The sequence below is a fragment of the Excalfactoria chinensis genome, chromosome 19 (genome assembly GCF_039878825.1).
Source record: "Excalfactoria chinensis isolate bCotChi1 chromosome 19, bCotChi1.hap2, whole genome shotgun sequence".
Taxonomy (NCBI): Eukaryota; Metazoa; Chordata; class Aves; order Galliformes; family Phasianidae; genus Excalfactoria; species Excalfactoria chinensis.
In genome coordinates this window covers 421,904-436,111 of record NC_092843.1, presented here as the reverse complement: position 1 = coordinate 436,111, position 14,208 = coordinate 421,904, and the positions used below count along the sequence as shown (strand labels likewise).

Below are 14,208 nucleotides of genomic sequence, written 5' to 3'. Positions count from 1 at the left end.
TGTCTGTGGGTCTGTGACCTGCCCTGCATGCAGCCACACGCTGTGAGCCCTGGGGCTCGGCGGTCGCTCCTGCAGCGTTGCTGTACAGTTTCTCTGGTGCAGATTTTGGTTGCTGAGTCTCATTTTGCCTCACTGCTTTCTTTTTTTCCAGGCTTTGTTCCAGTTATCCACAGAAGCTGCTGGTGCCTGTCTGGATCACTGATAAGGAGCTGGAGAACGTGGCTTCGTTTAGGTCATGGAAAAGGATCCCTGTGGTTGTGTACAGGTAAACACAAAGCAAACAAGTGCTCTCCCCAGGTCCCTGATGGCTGATGGCTGCCCTTTGGGCAGGTTTGCAAGCTTGGTGCGTGCTGGTAAAGCAGGATGCTCTCCCAGAGGGAGTTTGGTAACTGCTGCTTCTTTCTTGCTTTTGGTTAGACCTGATGATGGGGGTGACTTTACTACTGTGGGAGATGCAGCAAGGGCACAGTGTCCAATTCAGGTTCTCTTTCTCTGAGATGCAGAGTATTTCGATGAGATGACACATGCCTAGCTTTGAAAATAAGTCTTGGCCAAAATGCTGCATGGCCCCTCCGTCATAGGATCATAGAATCACAAGGTGGACCTAGAATATCATTTAGTCCAACCGTACTCCTATAACCATCACTACTCATTAAGCTGCTAACGTATATCTCATAGCACCTCACCCAGACAAGGGGGTCCAGCAGGACCTGGATGTACTTTTTGGTACCCATCTGCAAATCATTTCTGTTTTGAGTGAGCTGTGAGGGTTTGTAAGCATTGAGGTAACAGGGAGGGTGAGATGTTTGCTGGTGGCTGAACGTGGTTGAGTCGATAGCTGGTGGATACAGGGAGTGCTGCTTCCCTGACCAGAGCAGCCTTCCAAAAATCATCTGAACGTGAGGATGGATGCGGCGAGGCAGCAAGTAAAGCAGAGCTTTTCAGGGCAGGGGGTGATTTCTCTTTAAGCACATCTTCTAGGACACTGGCATGTCTGAACCAAATGGGAAGTCAGTTGCATAGGTGTGCAGGAAGATACATCACCCAGCTGGTGAGTGTTGTTCTGTATATTGTGGTTTCTAGCATTAGACTCAGTGTTAGCAATTAATCCTAATACAGAAAGCTTTGAAAATACCAGAAGCACGCAGCAAAGCAAAGCCCTGGGAAGCAGTAGAGCCAGGAAGTAAAAACAGGGACTTTACACACACCTCACCTGTATGTCTCTATGTTATGTGGTTCGTGTTGCATGCTGTCAGATGCTGCCAAAACACAGCGTGTTGTTTCTACAAGACCTGAATTCTGCAGCAGAAGAGTAATGAGTGCTGGTTATCGTATGGGGCCTTGCCCTCTTTGTAGCCAAGTCAGCTAAGAAGTTAATTGTGTTTGTGATTACTTTTGCTAAAATTGGTCTGGCACTGGAGACGGTCCCAGTGTGCTTCCCCACCCCAGGGCAGAAGCTCATCTTTTTGCTGCTCTCTTACAATTATTTGGCTCGGCGCTTTATGATACCGCTGTGAGGATACCCGGTAATTTACGGGCTGAGCTGCAGCCCTCTGCAGCCTGGGATCAGATTAGAAGGTGCTGATGAGCGATGCTACAAGATGAGGCAAGGCCTTCGCCACCTCTCTCCTCTTCATGCGCTCTTCAGGCTTTGCCCCCAGAATGGAAGCATTGGCCAGGAGGGCCTGTGAGAGCCGTGGTGTGGTGCCTTGTGTGGCACCAGAGGAAGGGAAGAAATGCACACTTCCCACTCAGCTCCTCATCACCCACAGCTCAGGACAAGCAGGCTTGGGTGCGTGCACCCCAAGGACTCAGCCAGCACAGAACTGGTTGGTAGAGCTCAGAGTTTCACAGTGATGTGGCTGAATTCCTGGCTGATCTGTGGAGCATGACACCAAAGGTATCACGTTATCCATTTCCTTACAGAAAGTAGAATTGGGCTGGTAAGCAAAGCAGAAGCACAGGTCTTCAGTGCTGGGTTCTCAGTGGAGGTGCACAGTGGAGATGCAGGAGCCTGCAGGCACGGTTTGCTTGTGAAGCAGCGCAGAGGATGCAATTAATTATTTAGCTGACTACAGAGGCAGACGGGCATGGTGTGCCAGCCGCTCCTCGTCACTGCGCTGTCTGCACAGCCACCTTCACAAGTCCTTGGCACTGCACTAGCCAGGAGCTGCTCACGGATGCTCCCAGTCACCTTTATCTGTGCCCGTGCTGCAGCAAGCATCAGGGAAACAACAGCAAATGGTGGGCATTTCTGCAACCCTGCGGCAGAGCACACGACCATCAAGACTAAACTAAGGATTATTAAGGGATAATGCTGGCCCATAAGTGAAAATGCAATGGCACTCTGCAGTGTCCCGCTTTCAGTGGTCACTTTCTTCAAGGAAAACCAAAAGTAAAAACTGAAATGCTTCATGTGTGTGTGCTGAGCACAGAGTCAAGCTAAGTTTGTGCCCCAGGCTGGGGGAGTGCAGTGCAGGCTCAGGATAAGCTTTGGTTCTTCCACTGGCACCTGTTGCACTTTCTGCTTACTGATGACTTCATGCTCGCTGATGCTGGCTGTGTTTCCTTGTGTTTATCAGCACATCGTTATGTCTCGTGAAACTGATCACCTCCAGACCATGCCCTGCTCAGTGTTTGTTGCTCTGCTTAGAAGTCTGTGGCACCGAGAATCCTCTGAATGCTGTGTGACCACATGGCTTGAAGCAGTTCACTGCTGCCTGCAGGTAGCTTCGCACACCAGCACAGCCGAAGCCCTTTCCTACCTTCTGTGTCCCGAATGGAGCCGTCACACCCAGGCAGGCATGAGGAGCAGTCATGGCACAGCACCCGCATGTCCCAAAAACGTGCTCAGGCACTGGCTGGGAACGTTCTATTTGGCACAGGCCAGAAGCTGTGGGTGTGCTAACAAACAGGCTTGGGTGATCACGGGCCGCTGCTCCAGTCCACACCTTGGCTGTGCTTCACTTAGTAGTATAAACACAGCCTTTGCTGCTGTCAGTGCTACCCATCCTGCAGCCAGAAATAGATCCTGGGAGTGACGCCGCTCCTCATCTTGCAAAACAGAACTGCAGCACAGGATGGCACCAAAAGAAAAGGGCTCCAGAGAGTTTTGAGCTGAACGTGAGTGTCAGTTTCTTGGAAGTCTGCAGCAATACCATCTACAAGATGTCCTTAGTGAGAAAACATTCCTTGCAAGTTGCTTCGGGAGAACATTGACTCTGAGAAACAAAACCATCCCTCCAAGCTGCAGCGCTGCTGGTGAGATGCTGTGTGCCGCTGTTAGAACATGCTGAGGCTTTGGGTTTCTTCGTGCTGCCTTTCAGAGCAAATAATGGGAAGGAGCCACAGCTTCTGCTGTGGGATGGCAGAGCCCCTGAAGGGGTGACAGCATGAGGAAGGGAGAGAATGGCAGGGATGCTCAGAGCCCCACTGGCACTAAGCAGCCTTTGAGTGCTGGCTTGAGGCTTGTGCTGGTGTGCGTTGGGATCTAAACTGTTGTGTCTTCTACTTGGCCACCAATGCAGATTTTCAGTGTTGACCTACAAAAGGTATTTGGGTGTTGTTTGTCAGGTCCTTATCCGTGTCTCTGTTCTTATTCTGGCTCATCTTCAGAGAGGTGTTGCATGAGGGGCAGCAGGGCAGGGAGGGGCAGGTGTTGTTAGGAAGAACCGAGATACAGGACCATCCAGTTCCTCATCCCCTCCCTGAGAAGGGCCAGACACCAGGGATAGCATCTCAAGGGAGTGTAACAGGAAGGGGATGCAGATGTTCTGCCTCCATGGCCTTTGCAGCAGCTGGTATCTTCCATTTCCTGCCACATGTATTCAGGAGAACGCGAGGCTGTGCTTTCTGTGGTCACTCAGGGAGCCTACTCACCATGGACTTTTCGTTTTACATTTACTTTTCATTTATTAACATTAAATCCTATATGCTTTTTTATCACTCGAGATCATGAGATCCTCAGCAGTTTTTTTTCCAGCCAGCTGTGGGCTCTCATGGATGATCCTGTAGCAACAGCAAACTTTGTCACCTAATCCTCCATCCCCTTTCCAGGCCACTTAAGATGGATGTTCATGTGAAAAGTGCACACTTAGCCCTATTTCGGGCCTTCTGCGAGGCCTACAGCCAGGGTAGGGTTCATATTTTAGGGCTTATTAATAAACACCAGCTCAGGCCTCCACCCAGAAACTAACCAGTCTGATGCTGAGTGAGCTAATCCCTCTAACTTACAAGCGGTAAATGAAATGGTTTAACAACCAGTACGTCCTGCAAGGAAGAGGTGATAAGGGAAGAACAGAGCACTATGACAGTTAATAACTATGACTTTCCCAAAGTGCAGCCATCAGTATTTGAAGTTCTCTCTTGAGAAGCAATGGCTACAGCAACTGGCAGTTTCCCACTCCCTGCAAAGGTTCATTTCAGTGGGCCCTGCCATTGGGTCTGTGCATATGGCTGCCCCTGAGCTGCCACCATGTTCCTGACAGCCACTCCTGCAGGCACCTGCCCCACTGCCATTTTGCTTTGCCAGCTGCCCTGTTTCACTGCTTGGTGCAGGGCTAGATGCAGTGGGTGAAGCAGTGAGCAGGGCTGCCCAGGCACCAGCTGCTGGGGGTGAGTGGGGAGGTTTGCTGGGGTGTCCCTCACCTCCACGGGGCTTCCTTTGCAGACACGTGCGTAACGGGGCGGTGATTGCACGCTGCAGCCAGCCCGAAATCAGCTGGTGGGGCTGGAGGAATGCTGACGATGAGTATCTTGTGACATCAATTGCCAAAGCCTGTGCCTTGAACCCTGGAGCGAAGGCACCCGGCGGCGTGCCGCACAACGGGAGCAGCGATGGCAGCGAGGCCTGCGAGGCTGACTTTGGTGAGACGACACACTTCCTTCTGCTGTCCCCTAAATGTGCACGTTATGCAGCTCTCCCCGCACCTAAATGTCTCTGCTGTAACAGGGCTGTTACAATGCAAGTTTTAAACCTGATGTCCAGGTTCATAACCTGGGCCCTGCATGTGGGGTGGGTACGCTGCTGGGAGGTGCCAGCACTCAGCCTGTGCTCTCCCTGCAGACTCATCCCTGACCGCATGCTCGGGTGTGGAGAACGTGGGCACCCCTCAGAAGCTGCTGATCCTCGATGCCAGGTCCTACACCGCAGCTGTGGCCAACAGGGCAAAGGGAGGAGGCTGCGAATGCGAAGGTACGTGGGGCTGAGCACATCCCACAGCACTTCTTGAACCCGCTGAGTCGAGTGGGCCCTGCGGCAGTTTGTGTTGGGTTGGTGTTGTGGTGCTCCATCTGTGGGAGCACTTTGCCCTTCTCAGCTGTGCAGAGTCTGTTACTCCACAAAACAGCTGCTGGCACACAAGGCTTCCTAGAATAACTGCTTGTGTGCTGCTGGAACGGAGCAGCGCTGCTGGGGGGAGCAACCAAACCGCAGGGAGGGAATCGTTCCTGAACTGTGTCTCTCTTGTGCTCAGAGTATTACCCAAACTGCGAAGTCGTGTTCATGGGCATGGCCAACATCCACTCCATCCGGAACAGCTTCCAGTACCTGCGAGCTGTCTGCAGCCAAGTGCCAGACCCCAGCAAGTAAGTCACCGTTCTCTGGCTATGGGGCAAGTGCTCACAGTGCTTAAATGTGGCCCATTCTGATCCCAGGTAATCTGGAACGGATTGCATCGCAGACTTAAGTATCCGTTGTCTATATGCATCCTGTCCTCTATGTTTCAGAAGCATCAGGGAAAAATTGCAATTAGATGTTGGTTTGTAGTTATTCCCAAGCTGGTTGACTCCTCTTTTTGACATATTTTTTAAAAGACTCTTATTTTCATTGAGAACACAAAACCAACTTGGGTTAATGTGTTGTGTGCTGCTGGAGGACTGAGCCACCATCTGCCTGCTTTGTTGCACACCTTCTAGCTGGCTTTCGGCCCTGGAGAGCACCAAGTGGCTGCAGCACCTTTCTGTCATGCTGAAGGCAGCCATGCTGGTCTCCAGTGCAGTTGACAGAGAAGGACGTCCAGTGCTGGTTCATTGCTCCGACGGCTGGGACAGGACCCCGCAGATCGTAGCGCTGGCAAAGATTCTTCTGGACCCCTATTACAGGACCATGGAGGTGGGTGTTGTGCTACTCTGCTGTTTCGTGTCTGTCAAATGGCAGCTCTTGTCTTTGACTCTCAGCAGACAGGAGCAGAACTCCACATGGAAATGAGCTTACTGGCATTTCAGAGCTGTTATTATGGGCACTGAGTTTTTCTGTATGTTCCTCCTGCCTCTTTTTAGTGAATTGTGTGCCCCATTCCCAGTATGGTAAAAGTGCTTTGGTAAATAACCTGTTGTGTTCAAGGTGCAGCTGCTTCCCTGCTCCTCCTTGTGATTATTTCATTTATTTATGTTCATTCTCAAGGTTGTTTGTCATATAAAAATAACAGATGTTGCTTTCTGTTTGAAAGCCTCTGAGCTTCAAGTAGCTTTGCTCCCAAACCGAGCGTGGAGCTGCCTTGCCAGAGCTGCATTAGTCCTGAGGTCACTTGGCTGTGCTGGTAGATGGGACTTGCCTTGTCTCGCTCGGTGCCTACAGCAAAGTTTTCTCTTTCATTCGCAGGGTTTCCAGGTGCTCGTTGAATCAGATTGGCTGGATTTTGGTCACAAGTTTGGTGATCGCTGTGGTCACCAGGAGAAGGTGGAAGATCAGAATGAGCAGTGCCCCGTTTTCCTGCAGTGGCTGGATGCTGTTCATCAGCTTCTGAAGCAATTTCCTTGCCTCTTTGAATTTAACGAAGCCTTTTTGGTAAGAAATACGCATGCAAACTCTTCTTTATTCCTTACCAGCTGTTAGCAGAGGCAGGGAGGAGGCTGTGATATTTGTGGTGTTATGGTTGATAAAGGACAAGAAAAATGGAATTCTTTAAAAATTGGGAAGTGTCTGATTACTGCCTGGGCTCCCTGCTGGCATTCCTGACATACCTGTGCGGGCTCAGCCCTGCCCTTCAGTTGAGGCATTCTGACCTGGTTCTGTATGTGCAATGCTGCTGACAGCTTCTCTAACTGCTTGCGTTTCTTCCTTCTCCCAGTGGGGATTGCAGGCTGGGCAGACCAAGCAGACCAGGCAGCGATGAAAGTGTGATGTTCTGTAGTTTCTTTGGATTGCTTCTTTCCTAGCCCAGTGAATTCACATACCGTTTGCAGCTCTGTTCTATCCAAAAGCTTCCATCAGCAGCACTGTTTTAACCAAAAACTTGCTTAAAGAAGAAATACGGGGAAGTGATAGCTAGTAATCTGTCTGATCATGTAATACAGCTTGAGGTCATAGACATGGTATCAGTTGACTGTTGATTTCACTTGAATCGAAGTGCCCTCTGTGACAGAGAGGACAGCACTGAGGTCACCAACTGGGTGAGAATCTTCCCAGAGAGGCGGAAGATGTTGCCCTTGGAGGCAGGCAGCGCTTCCCAATAGCCATGGCAGCTGTTCTCCTTTTGGTGCTGCAGGTGAAGCTGGTGCAGCACACGTATTCCTGCCTCTATGGGACCTTCCTTGGGAACAGCCCATGCGAGCGAGAGATGCACAATATCTACAAGCGTACCTGCTCCGTGTGGTCCCTCCTGCGGGCTGGAAATAAGAACTTCCACAACCTTCTCTACATGCCAGGGTCTGAACAGGTGAGTATTGCTCCTGGCCTCGCTTTCTGGGGTGTCTACCTGCCAGGCACCAGGAACTGTATGAGGAGAGGCTGGAGAGGTTTCCTGCCGTGTTCATCTCTAACCACAGTGGTTGTTGCAGGTGCTGCATCCTGTGTGCCACGTGCGAGCGCTGCATGTCTGGACAGCAGTGTATCTCCCAGCTTCCTCCCCACACCCTTTGGGACAGGATGACATGGACATTTACATGCCCCCTGGATCTCAGAGCCAGGAGTTCAGTGGCAGGTGTTTGGACAGGTAAGAGCCCAGAGCTCCAGTCCCAGGTTGCCTCTGACCCACAGTCATCTGTTCCTCCTCTGCCTGTTATCTTTGCTGTGGGGAGCAAGAGCTGTGTAGCATTGTCCCATGCACTTGAAGGAGAACAAGTACAGCTCACTGCTGCCCTAAAAAGGCAGACTGCAGTGTTCTGCATTTCAGCTCATGTTGCTGCACCCTTCTTCTCTTCCCACTCCATCATCTCCAATCAGGAACATTTCCATTATCATAGCTACAGCTGAAATGAGGGAAGTTTCAAAGAGTTTTGTTTTGAGAATTGCTTTGCTTTGGGATTCCAGATTACCAAAGACAAGATCTATGGACGACCTGCTTTCAGCCTGCGACTCCAGCAGCCCACTGACCCGCACGTCCAGTGATCCAAACCTGAACAACCACTGTCAGGAGGTGCGTGTGGGCCTGGAAGCCAGGCATGCTGCCACCGAGGGAGCCGAGCTGCATGTGGGAGAAGGCAGCGTGGTGGCTGCTGCTGAGACACAGCAATTGGAGGAGCAGCAGGAAAATGCCCACCCGCAATCCAGCAGTGCTTTCAACAGCAGTGAGCATGAAGAGCAAAGCAAGAAGCTGAGCAACTGGGCTCCTGTGCCAGCAAACGGCGTGTCTGTGGAGGCAGAAAAGGGAAATGGAACATGCGTGGAGGAACTGGATGGTGCATGCCCAGCTCCAGATCCTTCCAAACAGGAAAATGTTGACAGGGTTTCCACCAGCTCTGGAAAGCAATTAGAATCCCGTTCCCAAGAACCTTTGAAGGCTTCTGGCTTGGCACCCAGTGAAAAAGGCTGCCCCAAGAAAGACACCACCTGCCAAGACATTCCCAGCCAGAAGCCACTGGCGCCCAGCGCTCCTTGTCAGGAGCCGAGCATCCCCCGCCCAGATGAAGACAACAGCAAAGGTTATGCTGGAAGGAAGGGGCTCTGTGAGGATGCCTGCCGGATGGGGAGAGTCCCACTAGAGCAATGGCGCAAGCCCATCTCCCAGAGCCAGAGCAGCGAGTTCTCCTTTTTGGGGTCCAACTGGGACAGTTTTCAAGGAATGGTGACATCGCTCCCCAATGGGGAGCCCACGCCCAGGCAGCTCCTCTCCTATGGTTGTTGTAGTAAGAGGTTGAGCAGCAAACAGCTGCGGGCACCGGGCCTGTGTTTCAGTGGCCAATGGTCTGCCAGGGAAGGTGCAAAAGGCTCAGTCTGCTCTGGCCACGTCGGCACGCATTTTGCAGGCTCTGCAGGGAAGCCCAGCCGTTCGTGGCTACCCTGCCACGTGAAGCAAGCGCCTGGTCCCAAGCACGTGCCACCAAAATGTCCTTCTCCCGTGCCTCCTCTCTACCTGGATGATGATGGGCTCCCTTTCCCCACGGATGTGATTCAGCACAGGCTGCGGCAGATCGAGGCCAGCTACAAGCAGGAGGTGGAGCAGCTCCGCAGGCAGGTGCGGGAGCTGCAGCTGCGGTTGGACATTCGCCACTTCTGCGCCCCGCCGGCTGAACCGCCCATGGACTACGAGGACGATTTCGTAAGTAGCTGCCTCTAACAGCTTCAGCTGCGCACTCTGTGCCGGCAGCAGTCCCTGCACACCCCCTCACACCGCCTGCTCCAAACCACATTCATGTTCCTATAACTCCAGAGCAGATGGTTAAGACCACTGCTGTGTTTCTTCAGCCCCGCTCCCCTCATCCACATGCCCTGTCCTGGTGCCTCCTGGAGGTATTTCTGCTTCCCGGGGGCCAACCAACGGCTGCTTTGCGGTCACGAAAACTTCAGTGCTTTCCCCCTTGCAGGGGGAAACTCAGAGCCACTCATGTGTCCCTCACAAGCACTGTGTGGCTGGAGATGGACGGCCCTTGGACAGGATTTGTGACTCTCTTTTTGCAGACTTGTCTGAAGGAATCAGATGGCAGCGACACTGAGGACTTCTGCTCTGATCACAGCGAAGATTGTTTGTCAGAAGCAAGCTGGGAGCCTGTTGACAAGAAGGAGACCGAGGTATGTGTGTTGTAAGAGCAAATGCTGTGAGTGCAGCAGGAGAGGATGTTTCCTTTCTGGCAGCTGATTTCCATGGTTACAGCAATGATGAATAGGCTGGAAGCAGGGCTGAGAGAAGCCACCCTTGTCCTTTAGGCAAGAGTCTGTCGGCATCCTCATCTGCTGCTTCCCACAGAAAGGAGCCTGTGGGATGGGCTGTCTCAGGGCTGGCCTGTTCTGGTCCAGAGCAACATCTCAGCCTGCATGCTGGTCCGAAGGCCTGGTCAGTGTGGTGTTAGACATGGAGCTGATGAGGACTGGTGTTTGCCCTAGGTCACGCGGTGGGTTCCAGACCACATGGCCTCGCACTGTTTTAACTGCGATTGTGAATTCTGGCTGGCAAAACGGAGGCATCACTGCAGGTAAACCTTATTTTTGCTGCAGTTCCACTTTTCTTCTCTGCCCATCTCTTAAACCTCCCCAAACGCTTGTCTGCAACATTCATCCCCTCCACCTCCGAGAAGAAACTGTTGGGACCTTGTTTTATTTGCCAGATCTCAGAAATTCCCTGCAGATTCCCAGTCCGCTGTGCTTTCCTTGTTTCCATTTCCCCAGGGTCTTTGGTCCTTCTGATCCTGAACGGGATCCTTTATCCTTGCTGAAGTTTTGCTCTGCTGTTCACAGTTCTCACTGCCTTCCTTTCCTCCTGACAGGAACTGTGGGAATGTGTTTTGTGCCGGCTGCTGCCACCTGAAGTTGCCCATCCCTGATCAGCAGCTGTATGACCCCGTCCTCGTTTGTAACTCCTGTTATGACCACATCCAAGTGTCTCGTGCCAGGGAGCTCATGAGCCAACATCTGAAGAAGCCCATCGCCACAGCTTCCAGCTGAATGCCAGACAAGGGACCTGTCTAAGCCCAGCCTTTTCTCTCATGGGTTTGAAGGGTGACTCTGCCTCCACTGTAATTGTGAAGGCCTTTGGTGCAACACTTGAACACCAAGCTTGAATGCACTGTCTTCTACAGTCTTATGATCTGACTGGAGCAGAGGAGCTCAGATTAGAGAGTACGATGTGCCTCCACTCTGGTACCGGTGGGTCCGTACATTGTAGTCTGACCTAGGGCAAAAGAGAGGATTGCAACCTCTTATGTTTGTGGGCTGGAAAGCAATGTTCTCACAGATATTGCCTGTGCAAAGTACCCCCAAAGCAATAGAAAGGCATGTTTAGAACCAACTCCCCCAACAAAGGCAGGCTGCTGTAACAAGAAGGAAGAGGGCAGAGTTGAGGTGGTACTATGTGCTTTGGAAGGGCCTCAGCCTGGAGCAGTTCTGTAGATTCTCTTTCCATGAGTGTGACTTGTGATCAGCTTGGTGAACAAGACTCATTAGCCATCACTGATTGATTTTCTCTTGAGCGTTGAAGAGAAATTCATTCTGGCTGAAAACAGGCCAAGCAGTTTTGCCTGTTTTCACACTCTGCTAGGATTGGTGAATGCACCTGACTCTGCCCCTGCCCGCCAGCTGTGCAGGGAGATGGGAGATTGGCTTTTTCACTTCCTGCTCTGCCCGTCTGCTTTGTCTGCAGTAGTGTCACAGCCTGGTGCTAACACAGGAATGGCACCCTGATCCTCTCCTGGCATGGAAACAGAACTCGTGTTCCTGTGTTGCTCCTCCTCCCCTTTTCTGCCCTCAGCTCTCCACTTCCTACTGCTCTGTATCCTGAAAACTTGATACCTTGAGGGTATAGGCCATAATATGTTGTTTTACCTCCTGGAATGTGCTGTCTGGTGTATGTGAGGGTTTCAGTCCAAATGCTGCTATATATTTCTGTGCACTTAATGTAACCCGAAAAAGGGAGAATGAAGCATCGATACCAAAACGGAGGTGGCTGACATAGACACTGCGGTCTGTGCTTTTCACTTTAGGATGTACAACCAAGCTACAGCGATAAACATGACACGTGGCATCTGTTCAGTGGTGGAAACAATATCTCTGGTTTGCCCCAGTGCTACCTAAAATGCCTCTTGAATTTAACTTCCTTTGTTTGTCTCCTGTACAGTGGTCAGAGTTCAGAGTTGCCAACTTGCGATTGCCTCTCTGCCTGTTCCTTGAAGTACAGAGCAGGAATCCCAACTCATTCCAAAAAAGAAAAGTAACTGGGTTTAGAAAGTAAGAAAGGTTTCAAAAGAAAAGATGGCTTTGGGTGAACTTGTGTTGAATTGCTGGATCTCTGTGGGAGATCCATCCTGCCTCCTGTCTGAGATACCTGCAGGTTTTAGTGAGGAAGAAGGGTTTGAATGTGGGTTTTCTTCCCAAAGACAAGAAAATGCCCCGTATGCGCACCGTGAGCCAAGACTTCTTATGTTTGGAGGGAGGAGCTGTGAGGGCGTTTGGTCAAACAAGGCAAAGAACTTTACGCTGTTGTCATCTCCCAGATTTTTGCTAGTGGTTTGTCATCTCCATCAGAGGGAACGGAACAGTGACCCTTTCCTGCACTTTGATATGTCAGCCTCTGGTTTTGTAAATCCCAGTAGTGCAAACAAAGCTAGCACCATCTGAAGACCCTGTACCTACTTGGACTCTGCTTCTTTTCCATACTGGGAACAACCGATTTGGCTTTGGGACGAGAAGGCACCTTGCTTCAGATTCTCCCCTGCCTTGTACCTTGCAGTCATTGCCAGACATGGAAGAGTGACCATTGGGCTGGCAGAAGAATTTGCTCCTGTTTTACACATGTTGGAATGACTGCAAGCAATAAGGAAGCCAGAAACTAGGTACTCCTGGCCCTTCTGTTCAGGCCATTAGTCCAAACTGCTTTTAGCTCTTGTGAGTTTCAGCGTCACAATGTGCTGGCCAAAAACTCTAAAATCAGTTCTATAGCATTGTGACAAACAAAATGTGCTGTACAACTCAATACAGTTGAAATAAAATCTCTATATTAGTGCTGCTGCGTCTGGACCCATTATTTCATTTGTGGTACGTTCTTGCTGACCATTTCCTTGGTTGTTACCTGCTGCCCTGTCCCTTGGTTAAGGTATGTCAGGAATTTAGTATTCCTTCCCACAAATAATAATCATGGCTAGGACGCAAAGCACACCATGTCATGGTCTTCTACTCCAAACAAACCCGGGGCTGCCCAGGATTCCAGCACCCTCCAGACTCTCCTTTAATGACACAGTGAGGAATTTTTCTCTTCTGAAGACGAGAGCTACTAGGGAGGATTCACTGGCTTTTCACCAACACGTTTGTACCACTTTTGCCTGGTAAGCTGCATTAGCTTTGAGCATCCCTAGGGCTGGGATGGTTTTACTGGCTTCTGCGTAGCTGGATCAGTGTCCAAGTTCCAGTCCAGGAGAAGCAGTGTTACTCTTGTGTTCTTTGGTGAGCTCTTTCCTGCCCGTTTCCACCTCTGTACCTGGTGGCTGGTTGTGTTCCTGGCTGCAGAACGGCAGCTGGGGGATGTTTGGTTTGGTCAGCCTGACCTGCTGAGGACGACAGGGGTATCATAACAGCCTGTGGTGGAGCTGGAGTGAATCTTTGAGAAAGACTGTCTTCAATTTAAAGCATTCAGTGAACTGAACTGGTCTCTTGTCAAGTGCCCCAACAGTTTAGGTCAGACAGGTACCTACAGTTTGTTTGTTTGAAATACTAGCAGAAAGAGCTTGTCACATTCAAAAATCATCCACTGACCCTGAAACAGTCATATGAAGGAAGATCACCTTAGAAGGCAACAACTGGTTTGTGGATGATAATCATGAATGATCTTTCTGCAAATAAAAACAAAACAAAACCCCACAGCCGAACTTCCGGGCCCTAGGCTTAACGTTTCCAGAGTCATCTGGCTGCACAGAGAAGGGCTGGCTGCTAGAACTGCTACATGACTCTTCTGGCATCTCATGGCCAGATGGAACAGGAACTGAGCAGAGCTGCCCCAAGTGCATTCAGAGCTGTCTGTGGACATTTTTGCTCAAGATACCTGAAACTTGTACTGTCAGGCTGGCCATGCCAGCAAGGACGCTGCACGTTCATGAGTACTGAGCACAGAACAAAGCATTATCGCTTCAGGAATATAAAGCCATAATTTACCAACACGTTCAGCCTGAAGTAATCTATATGTGCATGCTGAAATGCGTCTAAACCCAGCACAAACAGTGAGATCAAAGCCTTCCCCTGTCAGTGCAGTAACTGCCATGAATTCTTAGCAAATTAACAACCGGAACTGCTTATGATGTACCATAATATCTCATCAGCCACTGAACAAAATAAACACAGATTTAGGT

The 14,208-nt window shown here is 50.7% G+C and overlaps 1 protein-coding gene across 2 annotated transcripts in view; it reads left to right on the top strand.

Moving 5' to 3' along the window:
• The window catches only part of MTMR4 (myotubularin related protein 4), a 34,802-nt gene extending 21,928 nt beyond the window's left edge, over nt 1–12,874 (top strand). For both annotated transcript variants that reach the window (XM_072353462.1, XM_072353460.1), the window contains 12 exons: nt 152–265; nt 4,670–4,866; nt 5,066–5,194; nt 5,475–5,586; nt 5,917–6,112; nt 6,602–6,787; nt 7,488–7,658; nt 7,780–7,934; nt 8,252–9,479; nt 9,839–9,949; nt 10,262–10,350; nt 10,642–12,874. In XM_072353462.1, the coding sequence (XP_072209563.1) occupies nt 152–265; nt 4,670–4,866; nt 5,066–5,194; nt 5,475–5,586; nt 5,917–6,112; nt 6,602–6,787; nt 7,488–7,658; nt 7,780–7,934; nt 8,252–9,479; nt 9,839–9,949; nt 10,262–10,350; nt 10,642–10,819 (2,866 nt within the window). In that variant the 3' untranslated portion in view covers nt 10,820–12,874. The remainder of the gene's footprint in view (nt 1–151; nt 266–4,669; nt 4,867–5,065; nt 5,195–5,474; nt 5,587–5,916; nt 6,113–6,601; nt 6,788–7,487; nt 7,659–7,779; nt 7,935–8,251; nt 9,480–9,838; nt 9,950–10,261; nt 10,351–10,641) is intronic.
• The last annotated feature ends 1,334 nt before the right edge of the window (nt 12,875–14,208 follow it).